The sequence below is a fragment of the Solea solea genome, chromosome 9 (assembly GCF_958295425.1).
Source record: "Solea solea chromosome 9, fSolSol10.1, whole genome shotgun sequence".
Classification (NCBI taxonomy): Eukaryota; Metazoa; Chordata; class Actinopteri; order Pleuronectiformes; family Soleidae; genus Solea; species Solea solea.
In genome coordinates, this window is record NC_081142.1 from 15,374,032 (window position 1) to 15,389,910 (window position 15,879).

The following is a 15,879-nucleotide window of genomic DNA, read 5'->3' on the forward strand; positions in this document are numbered from 1 at the left end:
ACTTAAGAGTTGGATTGGCTTTCACAATAAAGCTTCTGTGTGTATGTGTGCCACACAATTAAGTTCCAGTTTCATTAAGTTTGTATTATGGAGGAGTGTAGTGGCTGTGTTTGTCCCTGTAAAGAAAAAAAACACTGCATCAGCTCTTTGGTAAGGAGATTGCACATTCCAGGCAAAGAGACACCGACTCCCTCAGTTCTACTGTTACAATTTTGCTCCTCCTATACTGCGTACAGTGGTTTTATTATGAACAAAACAGTTTGAGGGTATAAAGGTTGAAAGTAATTTGGATGCCACTCAAATAGGCTCAGATTAAATTACATGAAAAAATAATCAAATTTTCCCTACAGAATAGCTGGCTTGTCTCCACTAACTTCCACAATGTGGGGACAGTGATTTCAGACACTGTCTGCTCACAGTAGATACACCAGGTTGCAATGCCTTTCATTTTGTTTTGAAACACTGCCTAAATTTCAGCCTCTCCTTTTCAGGGAACGAGTTGGAATTGTTTGTAGGTTGATGTTGGTGTTTCTGTGATATGATGATGGTCTTTCAAGACATAACAACTAAAAAAAAAAATAGGGTAGAAGAAAAACTACTTAGAGCATATATGTACATGAGAATGAACAATTAATGAAATAAACATATACAGTTTCTGTAAAAAGAATATTCTAAATCTGGGGAAATTGTGCCAAACATAGTTTATATTGAATATTATGCTCGTGATTGTTCCCTGACTTAAGCAGAGAGGGAAATATGTGACACTCCCTCTCCCTCTGCCACCCTATACTCCCACCTTCAGTCTGATTCACTGTTCATGTATTCTGTCTCATCACCACAGTGACTCCACATCAAGACCTCCAGCCAACAGAAGCAACTCTTGGCTTTAACCTAAACAGAAAACCCTCCATTAACCCATCACACAGAAACACCTCAACCACCATCTTTTCTATGTTCTAGGAGCCTCCCCTGAGTTTTGAGACATCCTCCACTGTCCACTCCAGACAGACAGAACCCATAATGACGTCCAGGAGGGAGAGTGAGAGGGGAGCAATCATCTCTCCAAGGAGTCACCGGCAAAGGACATCAAAGGCAAGCCGGCTTCCTGAGGCAAGGAGAGAGCGACTGCAGAAGGACAAACCAAAAACAATAAAGGTTAAGGTAGAGCAGGAGGCAGATGTGAAGGTAAAATCCACTGTGGTGGACATAGACAGAGTGAGAGATGACCAGGTCAAGGAGGAGAACCTGGGGCCCCTGGAGGCAGCAGAGCAGGAAGATGGTGAGTTGAAGGCTGAAGATTAGCCTCATAGATCCTTTGTCAAGAAAACATTATATCAGCAAATGTACTGGCATTTTGTCAAGTTTTTTTTGAGTTAAGGCTAAAAATGGTGTTTCAACTTCTTTCTTGACAATGGTTGGAGGTCTTATGAAGTGATGTGACTCTCTGCAGGTTTGAAGAGCATGGGCCTGGGAGTGTTTGAGTGGCTGCTGATGGTTTTTGTCTTGGCTCTGGTCCTCATCTTACTCCCTCTGTCCATCTGGTTCTGTGTCAAAGTAAGAACTATAGAACCGACCAAGCAGACACAGAGGACCTTGCAATGATCTACTTCATGAAAATCATAACTTCATGCAGGAATTTTGTAAATTATTAGGATGGTACATGACAACAGACAGTTAAACTTTGGACTATAACAGGATTTTATACTACATATTTTCATATTCTCAATATTATACAGTTGTATTTTTATGTTAGCTGGATACTGCAGCCATCACTGGGTTGTTGTTGTTTTTTTCATTTTATATAGACTGACTGACTGACGTCTGTCATTCTGAGTGACAGGTAGTGAGGGAGCATGAGAGAGCTGTAGTCTTCAGACTTGGTCACCTTCTGCGTGGAAGACCCAGAGGCCCAGGTTAGCACAGTTCACTGTCATTTCAAAACTATTCTTCTGTCTGCTAAGGATGTAATGTTTTTTGCCCTGTGTGCCTGTTTGTTCTGTTTGGATAGATATTGATTTAAAAAAAAAAAAAAAAAATCCGGGGGATAAAGGTAATGGCCAAAGGAAGACATTTTTAGATTTTTGTGGTGATCAGGAAATTGATCCAGATTCCAGATTTAAAATATAATAGGGGAGTGTGTTGTGAGTGGTTCCTCTTGCTTTACATGTTGAAAATAGAATTAAAGAAATCTGTGATCACATTTTCTACCCCACAAAGTCATAAGAAATGAAATTATAAAAAGAACACAATGTTTTGTTAAAAACCCATCCATAGATCAAATGTTTCTCTCTCCTCTGTCCAGGTCTTCTTTTCTACCTCCCATTCATTGATGTGTGTCACAAAGTTGACATCCGACTGAAAATGCTGAAGGTTCCTCCTCACACGGTACAGAACAATGAGTAAATGTGATAATTATTCATATAATTATAATGAAGGCACTTCTAAACCATTAAAAGAGTTTACATTAAAGTGGGATTCCATGCATCTTATACAGCGTTATTGTGAGCAAATGAAGGCCGTATAATATACGTCTGTGCACAGGTGGTGACAAAGGACTTGGTGAGGCCAGAGCTGAGTGTGGTGTGTTATTACCAAATAGAGAACATGGCTCTGTGCAGCACAGCCCTGTCTAGTCTGACCACAGTGTTGCAGACTGTTGTCCAGGCAGCGGTCAGAGATGTAGTCGCCCAACATGCATTCAGCCACGTCCTGCTGCAAAGGAGAAGGATTGGTCAGCAGATACAAGCAGCTGTTGACTCTGTCACTTGCCGCTGGGGCATCCATGTGGAGAGAGCAGACATGTAAGACGAAAGGAAGTAAAAGTTTCACTCCTCTTTCACTGTGTTTTACCTTTTTATATGTTTTACATTATCTCCATGTATTCCAATTGCAACATTTGACATTACAGTTTGTGGCAGCAAAGCTTAATGATCTAATGAGTGTTTAACATGAGAGTAAAACCTCTTCCCTCTTGCACATTGATTATGACAAACAAACAAAAACCTATGTGGCTAAAATAATCAAGATAAAGAAGCAAATACAAGAGTAGGCAAATCATTTTTCCTCTGCATGTAACCTCATTTTCCATTGTGCAATTTTAAGAGTTGTGGTTCCTGATGAGGCTGGGTTGTAATTGTGTTTAATTTCCTTTCAGAGACGAGTTCAGTTTTCCCATGGAGTTACAACAAAGTCTGGCTGCTGAGGCAGAGGCCAAGAAACAACAGCAGGCCAGAGTAAGGATTATTCATAATACAAAACATTAGGAAGACTGTAAATGTAAAACTGGTAGAACGTAACTACAGTAAGTACAGTATGAAGTATCTAACTGGCAAGTTATTTGGATAGTATGGTATTATGTAGTTTCCTTCAAACCATTTAGTTGTTTTTCCAGCCCAAACAGCAATGCAATGCTTAAATTGGAACACCTGGTTTACCACCAGCCTGTTACAAACAAAGAAAACACTTCAAATACATGAGCACTTCTCTCCTTCAGGTAAAAGCAGCAGAATCAGAGACCACTGCCTGGGAGAGTTTGAGGGCCTCCTTCCGTCACATGCATCCAGCCTTGGTCCTTCCATTCCCCCCAGATGTCCTCAATCTGACCTCTGACCACTCAGCCTTACCTCCACCTCCACCTCCACCGCCTCCTGCTGTGGAAGAAGAAGAGGGGAAAAGTACAGAAGGGGACCAAGAAACAGACTCACCAATGATGTGACAGGACATAAATCAAGACATAAAAAGTTCATGACTAAGATGATGAGATTTACAACTGAGATTTGATGAAGGATCTGAGCCTATATCATGGAACACAAAAGCACATGCAATAAAAAGAAAGCAATGCCCATTATTGTTACAAATAGAACCACATGGTATTGTTTGTTTTCACGTTCAATTCTTTATACTTCACTCAGAAAAAAGCTCCAGAAAAGTCAGACTTTTCAAAATCTGAGAACATCTGCATTCTGAATAAGGACAATATCATGGTAATGGGGATATTCAGTACTTGGAAAGCACATGGTTAATGGCCATTTTTGAAACTGCCCTAATATTTTTGTGCACTATATTCATTTGTTATTGCATTCCTCTCTGATCCTATAGAGAACATACAGAGCGTGAAATCTTCTGCAGATGTGTAATCAGATGTCTAATCAGCGTTTCTTGGTCCTTTTGGTGCTGCTTGCTGGTTTGACCTCTGGAGTTGTTTTCTTTGGAGGAGCAGGGCGTGTTACTGGTGGTGGGGAGGGTGGAGGTGTTATCTTTCTCTCTGCAACACAAACAGAGTAAAGACATGAACGTCCACTACACTTTTACACTGCACATTTCTGCTTCATTAAAGTCATTAAATCGAGTTTGTTTAGTCACTACCTTCATTACTTTTGGGCTCCAGAAGTGGCTGACCCTGAAGTTGCAGTCTCTCCAGATCCTGAATCTTCTCCAGTGCTGCCTGCAGGGCTTCCTCAGCTTTCAGGGCTCGATGCTCAGCGATCTGGACCCGCAGCTCAGAGTCACTGTCAAACACGTGAGTGAAATGTGGGTGATCTTTTGCAGAGGAAAGCTACAAGTAAAACCTCCACAACAATAAAAGCTTAGACTTACTGCAGTTCTTGCTGCAGTAACACCACTGTGGTCAGATCACTAAACGCTTTCTGAGCTTCAACCGTGACTGGAGAAGCAACCAGTTCATCAGTCTAACAGAAAGATAGACAGACACATGGTTAGAGACTGACAGAATAGACAGGCTGTTCATTTGAACACAAAGAGAGGGAGAGATGCCAATGAATATGTGTCGGATTTAATTGTCTGACCCCATTCAGATGGACACTGCTCTCTCCCAGCTTCCTTTGTGTGATGTTTCCATCATAGCCAATCTGCCTCACCACTGGAGTCTCACAAACCGCCAGCTCCCCCTGCAGGACAAACACAGCACTGTTCATTGAGGGGTTGGCATTAAAATGTGTGTAAATAGATGTGTATCTAAGGAAAAGTAAAACACATTTGTGAAATTCTATATGATTCATCAAAGTACAGACTTACATTTCCAAGTTCACTGTTCATATCAATGTTTCTGTGCAGATATCAACTTATCAAAGTGCAATTGATAAAATATTACCTCACAAACATCTTGCTGTTGTATTTCATGTCCTTCAGCTTTGCTCTGTGAACACACAAGAGAAATATCATCATAACCGTCCTATTTAAAAACAGTCTGGATGGATGGATGTAATTATCCACATTCAATTAACATGAAGGCTAATTCTCCAAAGGGTTCATGAATTCATTACTAGACTCAGTTAAGTTCCACATATCCAACATGATATACACTTAAATGTTGTGTAACTTGCATAATAACACTTAAGGAGGATACTTGCTGAAAATTAGGTTTATCCTTGGTCCTTTGGTTAAATAAAACAGTCTGACCACAACAACATCCTGCTTCAAGATTATTGTTATGATTAGTTTAGAAGTGTGTAGTAACACTGAACCATGTTCCCTAATCTAAATCATATTGTAAATGGTTCATATTTTCTTAATATGACTGACATCTTTCAGGTCTGCCTCATCTTTGACTTCTACGTCACTCCTGGATGTTGCAGGCTCTGCTGGAAACTCTTCATTCCCCTGTAAACACACACACACACACACACACACACACACACGCGTGCGCTTTAATCATTTCAAACATTTTGCTGAGATGAATCAGACCTTAACAAAAGTAAACTGATATTACAGTATGACAAATAATTGTAATCTATCTTTTCTGATGTCAGCTCTATTTCTATAAGCAACAATAACCACATCTATACTTCACAATCATTTATCAGTTAAACTCACTGGCCATTTCCTTCAGTATAATCAGTAAATATGTACATAATAAAATATCTGATGATGTCTTCTGCTGCTGTAGCCCATCTACATCTTAATCTGGTTTGACATGTTGTGTATTCAGAGATCATCTTCTGTTTACCTTGGTTGTAACAAGTGGTTATTTAAGTTCCTTTTGCCTTTCTGTCACCTAAAACCAGTCTGGTATTTCTCATGTGACCTCTGGCATCAACAAGACTGTTTTTCTACCCAGAAAACTATTGTTCACTGGATATTCTGCATGGAAATCCCAAATTAGCTGTTTCTGATAAACTCAGACCAGCCTGACAATCATGCCATGTTCAAAGTCAATTAAATCATGTGTTCTCCATTCTGATGCTAGGTTTGATCTTTAGCAGGCCGCCTTGACCAAGTCTACAAGTTGAGGAGTAGTTGAAGAGGTCTATCTAAAGAAGTGGCCAATGAGTGTGTAATACATTCATGTTTATTTTAGTCAAATCCTCACCAGGGTCTCCCTGCTCTCTGCTGGAGACACTGAGATGTGATTCCTGGAGGTGGAGACAGGCTGTCTGACAGGCAGCTCCACAGGACCATGTTTCACTCCTGAGAGCAGAATCCCACAGGTCTCCACCCAATCGAGGCATTCCCTCTGAGAACATTAACAAGCAAACACACATCATCATCATCATCATCATCATCATCATCATCATGGTGTAGGTTTGCACTTCAGTGTGGCTGGTAAAATGTTCATATCTTAGATGTTTTACCTGCAGCTTTCTGCACTCATTCATCTCATTTTCATTCTCATCCTGATGTGGGGAAGTCTGCTCCTCCAGAATCAGCTTATAAATGCTTAAGTGAGACATAAACAGTTCCTAATGAGTAAATCCTCTTCTGTTGATTCCCTTCAAGTCAGATATCTTGTCTCAACATTACTCTCACATATTTTCCTGCATACTTATTTAATCCGATTAAAATCAACTGCTTAATTTTAAACTGTAAAACAGGTGGTACCTGGTGATGTATCTGGAAAAACTGTCCACTTTCTCAGACAGGAACTTGGCATCTTCATCTATTGTCTGCAGTGAGACGTTTGTGATGTACTGAGGATCATGTTCCTGGTCCTGGCTCTCACTATGGTCAGGTACCGTGAGGAGCAACAGATCCAACATCCAGCGGGTCTGAGCCATGTGGATAGAACCGACCTGATAGAAAAATGAAGACAGGGACTTGTAACATTACAAAGTTTTTGTATTGGACAACTGAAAGCATCAGTTTCCCCTTTTTATTCAACTACTGTGGACATGGCACAGAGTCTTAAACCACAGCAGCTCTGGTTAATATGCTAAAAACAGAATGAAAAGAATAGCAAAGATCGTCCATCTTCTGCTTCTTTGTTGTTGTTTTTCCACAGATGTTCAGGAAGTGAAGCTGACAGTAGGAAGGACAAGACATGAAGAAGAAAGAATTGGAAAAAGAAATAAACTGGACTGATGATTACTTTCCATTTCTAAATGTTGCTTCACTTCAGCGACTCCACTTATTTATTGTTGACAAATAATTGTACAGGAGTTGCAAAAACACATCATCTTCGGAAGGATTTTGGTCATGTGAAGACATTTAAATGACTCTTGGGTTCATTTTTGGCAAAATATTCAAACTAATTGACAGTTCAACTGAACCTCATTGTTATTTACCTCGTCAATGAGTCTCTGGTTCTCACCATCTGTAAATTTCGACAGGTTGGTTATGAACTCCTTCACTTCCTCTGACACCTTCTCAGTCTCCAGACTGTTTGAACAAACAAACACACAAGAGAACATTTTAGAAGAAAGACAAATGCAAAAATGCTGATGCTGAGTCACATACATTTATTTCTGTGTTGTCTCTTTATTGCATCTGTCAGTAAAACTTTAAATTGACTGTACATTTTACAGTTATAGTTTATCAAACTCAGGGAAAGGCATATTAATGGACAGTCAGAAGTAAATAAAAAAAATAAATTACACAATAGGACACATTTGTTACTGCTTTGATAGAAGATAATAATAATTTTAATATATCACAGAATAATTGGTGTAAATTGACGGACATTACAATGTGCATGCAATTCATTTAGAAACAAATACCAAATTTCTTGTAGTGAACATTTTTCATTATGCTGTTAGATACAAATGAATTATTTAGAAAAGTGGTAATGCCACTGAAGGGAAAAACATACTGTATGTTGGATTTGTCTTTGGCCCTTTCGGTCCCTTGTCCTTCTGTTGTCTTCATGGTGGAGACATTCTGTGAGATTTCTTTGGCCAAACTCTGCCAATCACACAGTGACTTCTCGAACTTCAGCCAATCAGAGAGAGACATGGTTTCTGGTTGGCAAATTACTGCATCAAACTTGGAAACCCAGGACTCAACAAACCCGAGCAGTGACATCAGGTTCCCATGAGCCCCTGAAAAAGCAACACATACAGTATGTTTATCTTGGGGATAATCCTGCACAATTAGACTTTCAGAATTACATGAATCGGGGTTCAAAACTGTGTCCCTGTTGGTGCTCACCACTCTCTCCACTGACTCGTGTATCCAGCTGTTTGAGGAGGTCAGATAGGACACCGACCAGCTCTTTTTGGACCCGTTCACTCTCGGGAGGTTCGCCATCAGGAGAACAGTGTCGCCTGAGCAGCTGAAGGCTCTTATTCAGCCATCTTTCCTGGACACGGCTGAGCTCCCCCAGTGTCTGCTGGCAGCAAAAAAGCTTCTCACCTTCATAGTGTTCACACTGTTGGGTTAACACCTGAAGTGAAACAGATCACACAAGAACATCTGCCATGGTCTGAACTCCATGAACATGAACATGCTGTTATGATTAAAGGTCCAGAGTGTAAAATTAAGGCGAAATTATTCTAAAATAGTACTTTGTTTTTAGATGTGTACAACAACTGGCTTCATGGAAATTTCTGTTTTCCATTACCTCAGAATGAGCATTATATATTTGTCATTACATTACATTACATTACATTTATCAGAAGCTGGATCAGCACTAAGGAGGCTGCTATGTTTTATGAATAGCCCACAATGGACAAACTAAACATCTTTTGAGTTTGAAGACTGAAGACTACAAAGTTTCTTTAAGACACTTATAAGGGAAGGGTGAGGTGAGGGATATTTACCTAAAACAGGCAACTTCACCAATAAATGCTGTGCAAAAATGAGTGATTAGTGGTTTTTGCATACGAGAAACAATGTTGTCCTCATTTGTTTTTGAAGTAAACGTCTGCTTCAAAATGCTCTATCCATTCGGGCTGTTGTAGAAACATGGTGGTACAAGATTGTGGCCTCTCTAAACCATGCCTAAAGTACATTATAAACTAACAAAAACATAATTATGGCTAGTCCATTCAAGTTTGTGCCAATTTATGAACATTTGTAATTGTTAAACACTGGACCTTTATAAGCATTTTAATTTTTTAAAGCAAGTGCCATTCATCATACGGTAAGACTTTCAAACAGATGACGCAGACATATAGCAAGTGAATGTTAGAGGACACATCAGAGACAGACGAGATAAAAGACAGAAGACTGAGGTAAAACACAGCAGACAGGTGGCAGATGACAAGAATCAGACATGACAAATGTTGATTAATATAAGAGATTGGGAGGCAGCAAAGACCAAGATGAAAGTAATGAGATGATGTGACAGGACCAAACATCAAATACTATGATTGAAATAAGAGAAGACGGATGATTACAGTTGAGAAACAAGTGGATAAAGTTATGACTACAGTCAATGAAACACACACACAAACCAATGTCTTACATTTGACCACTGCTTCAAATCAGCATGAATATTTTCCATTGTAGTTTTCTCATAATTTGGTTCAGGACACCTTGTAAGAGAGAAACAACATCATTAAAACAAACACAGACACACACATCATATCACTGGCGGCCCCCCAATCAATTATATGTGGCCCGTCACTTACTATCATGTTACTATGAAAACATGGAATATTAACATGAAATTACATATATTAGCTTTTTTTGTTTTTGTTATCCACGTGATTATTTGCTTAATTTTAGATTTATTTTGCATCATAAATACGTTAAAATACGTACATAAGTACGCATCATTTCATCAAAACAAGCACATTTACTTTGAAATTCTGTGAAATATCATCATGAAAATCTTTATTGTGATATCATGATGGAATATTTTAAGATCATATTGTTTTTTTCCCTGTTTTTCCTCTTGACCAGACTAGATGCTCATTGGCCCCCAGGGCATTTGAGTTTGACACCCCTAATCTACACTATACTGGGTCCCCACAAAAATACAGTATCTGTGTGTTACATTTAAATATCTAACAGCACTATGTTATAATAGATAATAAGGGAAGAAGAAGTCACTTTCTTTGGTATCTAAACTTGTCGTACTTGTTCTGTACGGTGCAGCAGGCAATCCATTTTGTGATGCTCTGCTGGATGGTGTTTATCTCTTGAAGCTGAACTTGCTCAGTCCTCTTCATCTGGGACATGAAAGCAGTGAGCTGCTCTCTCCAGTAGTCACTAAGCTCCAGGATTTCATTCAGGTCCTCATTGTCCTAAAGCAGGACAGTCACCATCACAGTTATTGTCAATCTGATCCACGAGGGAGGCGTACAGAGTAATAGGTAGAATGGTGTGTTCATGCCGTGCCGTTACCTTTGAAGTGAGGTAAAGGATGCTGTGCTCTGCTGCCTTGAACCAGCTCTGCTCATGGACATGCAGTTGACGGACCAGTTGCAGCTTCTTCACACTGATCACCTGACAAATCACCAGAAAAGCTTAATCTACTGATGCTACTTGTTTGATCAATAGAACTCAAGGAGCATAGAGATAAAAATTACAGTTTAAACACATTATCAGATGTTCAGCATATTTAGCACTTTATATTATTACCTTGGCTGCAATTATCCACATAAATAACTAATTAACTCCATTTTTTATTTAACATTATAACACTATCACATGCGAGGTGATTCCAGTTGAAGGAGAGAAGAAAAAAAAGCAAAACTACATCTCGTCTCACACACCTTGAGAGCGAGGCAGAAGGTCAGCTGGCTCCAGGTGTCTCTCTCCTCCGTCATCTGAAGCAGCTGAGCCTCAAGGCGACCTCTCTGCAACTCATAGAGCTGGTGGTAACTCTGGACCACACTGAAAACAACACATTAGATGAGATTAGACTACATAAGATCTTATTGATCCTATTTCTTTTTACTTGCATTGGGTCGAAATTTACTTGTGAGGGTGGCAAAAATGGTTAGAGGCCAGGTGAGAAGTACAAAGGGGTATGATTAATGTGAAAGAATGAAAATACAAATGCAAAATAGAAACAGAGTAAGTACAACATGATTATAAAAGTTCAGTCCTACAATGTCCTGCACTGAGAAAGTGTTGCGAAGACATGTCTCACTGTGTTCACATTATCAGCTATATTGTTCAATTCTGATTCTTTAGCAATCAGATATGACGGTTCACATTCAAGTGTCTTGCATATGACTTTTATGTGGTTGTGAGTGTCACACATGTGCACACTGTCCTTCATTGTTGTTGTTTGGCTTTGCACTGCACTGGTGCTGCAGCTCAGTGAGGATAATACTCAGTGTATTTGTATAATAATATGTATATACTGATTCCAATATGACCATTCTGACTCATGTTGCATATATACAATAGGGGTGAGAATCACCAGAGACACCACGATATGATATTTTCATGAAATTTCATTGAGTATTTGTGAAATCATATATTGTGATATAGTCACACAACAGCTCTAGTGAGAGTGAGCATTTGGCACCACCTAGTGGACTGAAAGTTCAATTAATTTTTTTTGTAACATCAGTTAAAAAGTTATATGCTAAAAAAATCGATACATGGTGTCTCAAAATCAATGTAATATCGCCACGCAAAATATCGCAATATTTTCCCCCCACCCCTAATATACAATCTATGACCACATACGAAGTTCGTCTGAAAATGGAAATTAACGATCACATTTCTGTTTCACTTCAGCCTGGTAATGTGAATGTAGTCTTCACTAAAATGACTCACTCTGAGCTGGTGTGAGTCTGATCCAGAGCATCAGCCAGTTTCCCATGAGCATGCTGTGCCTGCTGGGAAACAAAGGCATCATGGTCTCTGATGTTTGACAGTTCCCTGTAAAGAAAGCACACATTAACTCAGAAACAAGCACATATACTGCATTTTACATATTCATACATTGTATTAGGTGCTGCTACAGTGTTTTCATTCTGTGCATTTATTTTTTTCTTGTGGCATTATGATCCAGCTGCCTGACCCTGAACCACATACGTGCTGAGCTGCTGCATGGATGTCTTGATTTTGTGAATCTCTTCGGTGAGCCGGCGATCTAGAGCCCGCTGCGCCACCGCCTCAGTGTGCAAAGCCTTCAGACGGCAGGGGATTCGCTCCAGCAGAGACTGGTAGCGCTGTCTTGATACACAAACATGAGAGCCGCTAAACAAAAGGCTTCCTGGGGTCATTACTGTGTATGAATTACCTTGATGTTATCCCATTTCAGTTCTTATCTAAATCCATATTTACATAAGTTGGTCACCTGAGCTTCGCGAGCAGCTGTCCTCTCTCAGCACAGTTGACACTGACCTGTCTGATCACTTCATGGAAAACAATGTTGTAGATGTTCTGCTCAACCTGCACCAGCTGCAGCAGACCCTCCATCTGTCAAGATGTTGTTCAAAAACATACTGATTGCTGATGTTCATTCAGTGTCAGAGAGAAAGTTTGCACGTCTAAATCTGTTGGGATTAAGGCAACAATGTTACATACAGAGAGTACAGTAAAGTACACAGCATACTGAATTGTTGACACCAACATAAAAACACACAGGTTGATGTAGTACTGAGTAAAATACATTACTGACTCTCATGGAATCGTACTTTTTATGGAGAGCTGTTAAATAGACTTTCTCACAAGATATATATTTAAGTCTACTGCTACATGTTAAGGATAGAACCACACTTTTTTTGTAAATCCTGTATTATTCTGTGTACGCAACCGCATCACAGCGCTGCTGCTGGCCACAGAGACTCACTGCAGCCTGTGTACATTCTGCTTATCTTGCCTGGGAGAGCTGAGTCAGCTCCTCCGTCTGTTGATCCACTCCAGCCTTTTCCAGCATATCATCCATCATCTTCATCAGCTGAACCACCTCTAGTCTGCCGCTGGGCCTCCTGGACTCACAGAACACACACAGACACACAAAAACTTGCACTAAGATGCATTTAACCGTGTTCATTCATCTCTAATATGACCAACCTATACCTACCTAATGATATATAATGAACTATAACAAATTTAAACAACGGCTCACCTAAGGTTTGTCTGTAAATTAAATGAATATATCGTAACTCACAGTGAAGGAAAGACCCGTAGCTTGTGTTCGTCATCCTGCAGCTGCACCGTGAACGCACTGAGGAAGAGAAGCAACATGAGATGACACACAAAACTGTTTGATAATGAAGGTAAACTGTCAACTAAGTGGATTATGATGACAATGAAACAGACTCACTCCTCGTAGAATTCAAGGTTTCGCAGCCCTTTGTTTTTCACAATGTGATATTCCTCTGGGATCAGACTTTCTGACACACTCAGCTTCTGAAAGACATCGTGGCTGTGATTTTCACCTCACACTGCATATGTAGATAAATAAATTAATATACATTTTAAACTGCTGCTGAAAAGAAAATTACAATATCTGAAGACAGTGGTATATCCTGCATTTATTGAGTATACAGTAAACGGATAGATGGAAAATTCTAATTCAAATATCACATCAGATGCATGTTGAAGAAATGCTTTTGTAAGACGATATTTTGCTTATGTAAAGTAACTCATTTATTACTATTATAATAAACCCAGTACAGAAACTAAGGCACATGTTAAAGGTAAGTGTAAAAGGCAAAATAAACGCGGTTGTACTTTACCTGTGTGTCACAACTATTTCTGTCAGTGAGAGGTGGGAGGGCTGTTTTCTTCTGCGTTACCATAGCATCACACAGGAATGAAATATCCCTGAATTTACACCAGTTAAACACAAGAGACAAACGCACACCTATTCAGTTTCCGTCATTCATCTGCTGACCACAGAGAATGTTAAGACTTTTAAGGGTTTCATTTTAGATAACTCAATTAAAGATAGCTCTAATTAAAGATAAGAAAACTCATAAAACATACACTTAATGGGGCATTATGTCACGCTTAGTTATGAAAGTGGAACATTTAAAGTATTCTGTCCTTTCTTGGTATCAAGATGAAACATGTGTTGTCTTCAGTTCAAGTTATCCTTGTTATTGTTGTTGGTATAACAGACCTGCCTGCTCCACTCAGTGTTGTCGGCTGCTCCAGAAAGTATCGATATTTCTTGCGTCCAAGCGGGTGATGCCAGACTGCATCTGGTCGTCTGATTCCACAACCCTTAAAAAAAACAAAACAAAAGCACTTTAACAGCACTGACATGAACAGATTTCAGCCCTATAGAAACAGCTTTCTCATACTTGCTTCTGTATACCTTGCACTGCCGATGGTGTGCAGTGTGTCCCAGAGTGTTCCTGTTGCAGACAGTGGAGGTCAGACTGACCAGCAGTTCATCTGGGATGATATGGTTGTTGAAAGGAGGAAGTTGTGTATTGCTGCTCTCCACTGGGACCTTCAGATTAGGCTCTGCTACTGAGGGAAAAATTATATTTGAACTCAGACTCTGACCTTTAGCAGGACGTGTTATGTCTCTCTGTGTCTCCGCCATCTGCTTCCCATACGCATGTGGACTTGGAAATGTCACACTTCTCATCTTCTATTACTGTACCACCTGCAGATTTCAGCAACTCTTGGGTACAACAGTATGATATATGTAGTCGGTACGATGAGGACGCTCAATGAAGTCAACTTTGCATTGACGTCCTGGTCATGTTGCTGTGTAAACGCCTTGTTTTCACTTAAATTGTTTTTCCTTCTCCCTTTTAAGATACTTTCTGTCTTGTATGGAGCCTCAAGCCACAAAACATGATTTTAAATTTGAGTTTTCACCCCCTGTCATGTCTTGGGCACCGTAGTCTTGCTACCTTGCTTTAAAAAGGGGTTGTTATAGCTGACAAAAAGACCCAAAAGAGTTGTTTGTTCATTGTAAATTAACTTGTATTAGTACAATTTCCATCAATTTCAACTAACTTGTAAGTCTATGTGATGAATTTTGTTGGCAGAAACTGAGGAGGGACACATGGAAATTTTTTTATTTAATTATTTATTTATTTATTTGAGTAAGCGTTGCTTTTATCAGTGGTCACCTTCTGTACAAACTTGACATAATGAGATAAAATACAGGTGAAAATCTGCGTGTGTGAGGTTGTGTGTGTTGTTGCAGTCTGAGTGATGTTTTTCTGAACTTTTGTTAGTCTACAATCATAATCATCATATGTGATGTGTTAGCTTGTCATGCTAACGCCTACCCTCCCGCCACGGTGTCTCATTATTTCACCTGTGTTGTCCACAAATGTGTCCGGCCTCGAAGAACCTGGCGCTGAGCTGGTTCTCATCGTTGGCGCCGACATCTTGTTCTCACGGTAAAAGCTTTGGCTACAAACGTTAACAACAATAACAAGAAGAAAGAAGAGAGTTTTAAATTGCCCAAACAGAACCGTCTATGGTCTCTATGGTCTCTTCGGCTTCGACTTCCTGGTCACGTTGCTATGGAAACGTCTTGTTAGTCAGTTTTTCTTCTTCTTCTCATCTTACGTATAAACTGACTCTCTTATAGTTGTTAAACGCATTAACATCTACATGTGTTTGTAAATTAACACAGTTCTATGACCGTAGACATTATAGTTTCTATAGGGGTAAATTTAATTTGAAGCACTTTAAATGAGGAGCTTAAGTGATGTCCAGACATGAAGGAAGCAGGTGTATAACTATAACTGGGTGTTTACTGTGTATGTATGTAGTCTGTTATTTGGCTTTGTCTTCTTTGGTTTATTACTTTTAATT

At 39.6% G+C, this 15,879-nt stretch overlaps 2 protein-coding genes across 3 annotated transcripts; one reads left to right on the forward strand and one right to left on the reverse strand.

Moving 5' to 3' along the window:
• Window positions 1–881: 881 nt before the first annotated feature.
• nphs2 (NPHS2 stomatin family member, podocin) lies at window positions 882–3,715 on the forward strand. Its single transcript, XM_058637513.1, has 7 exons — window positions 882–1,279; window positions 1,451–1,554; window positions 1,841–1,913; window positions 2,303–2,385; window positions 2,542–2,801; window positions 3,155–3,233; window positions 3,494–3,715. The coding sequence occupies exons 1-7, from the start codon at window positions 1,021–1,023 to the stop codon at window positions 3,713–3,715; spliced, it is 1,080 nt and encodes a 359-aa protein (XP_058493496.1). The 5' UTR covers window positions 882–1,020.
• Window positions 3,716–4,139: 424 nt separating this feature from the next.
• Window positions 4,140–15,549, reverse strand: axdnd1 (axonemal dynein light chain domain containing 1). Of its 2 annotated transcripts, none has more exons than XM_058637509.1 (26): window positions 15,374–15,549; window positions 14,411–14,565; window positions 14,213–14,316; window positions 13,827–13,914; window positions 13,412–13,497; window positions 13,256–13,312; window positions 12,965–13,073; window positions 12,440–12,561; window positions 12,175–12,315; window positions 11,914–12,018; window positions 10,896–11,016; window positions 10,525–10,626; window positions 10,258–10,424; window positions 9,641–9,710; window positions 8,383–8,617; window positions 8,045–8,273; window positions 7,521–7,614; window positions 6,838–7,028; window positions 6,591–6,675; window positions 6,329–6,472; window positions 5,542–5,619; window positions 5,111–5,155; window positions 4,806–4,907; window positions 4,597–4,688; window positions 4,366–4,508; window positions 4,140–4,264 (listed from the first exon to the last, which is right to left on the reverse strand). In XM_058637509.1, exons 1-26 carry the CDS (start codon window positions 15,444–15,446, stop codon window positions 4,149–4,151), a joined length of 3,054 nt encoding a protein of 1,017 aa, XP_058493492.1. In that variant the 5' UTR covers window positions 15,447–15,549; the 3' UTR covers window positions 4,140–4,148. The 2 variants fall into 2 exon arrangements, with proteins under 2 accessions (XP_058493492.1, XP_058493491.1); XM_058637508.1 differs by having other exon boundaries at window positions 14,411–14,568.
• Between the last annotated feature and the right edge of the window lie 330 nt (window positions 15,550–15,879).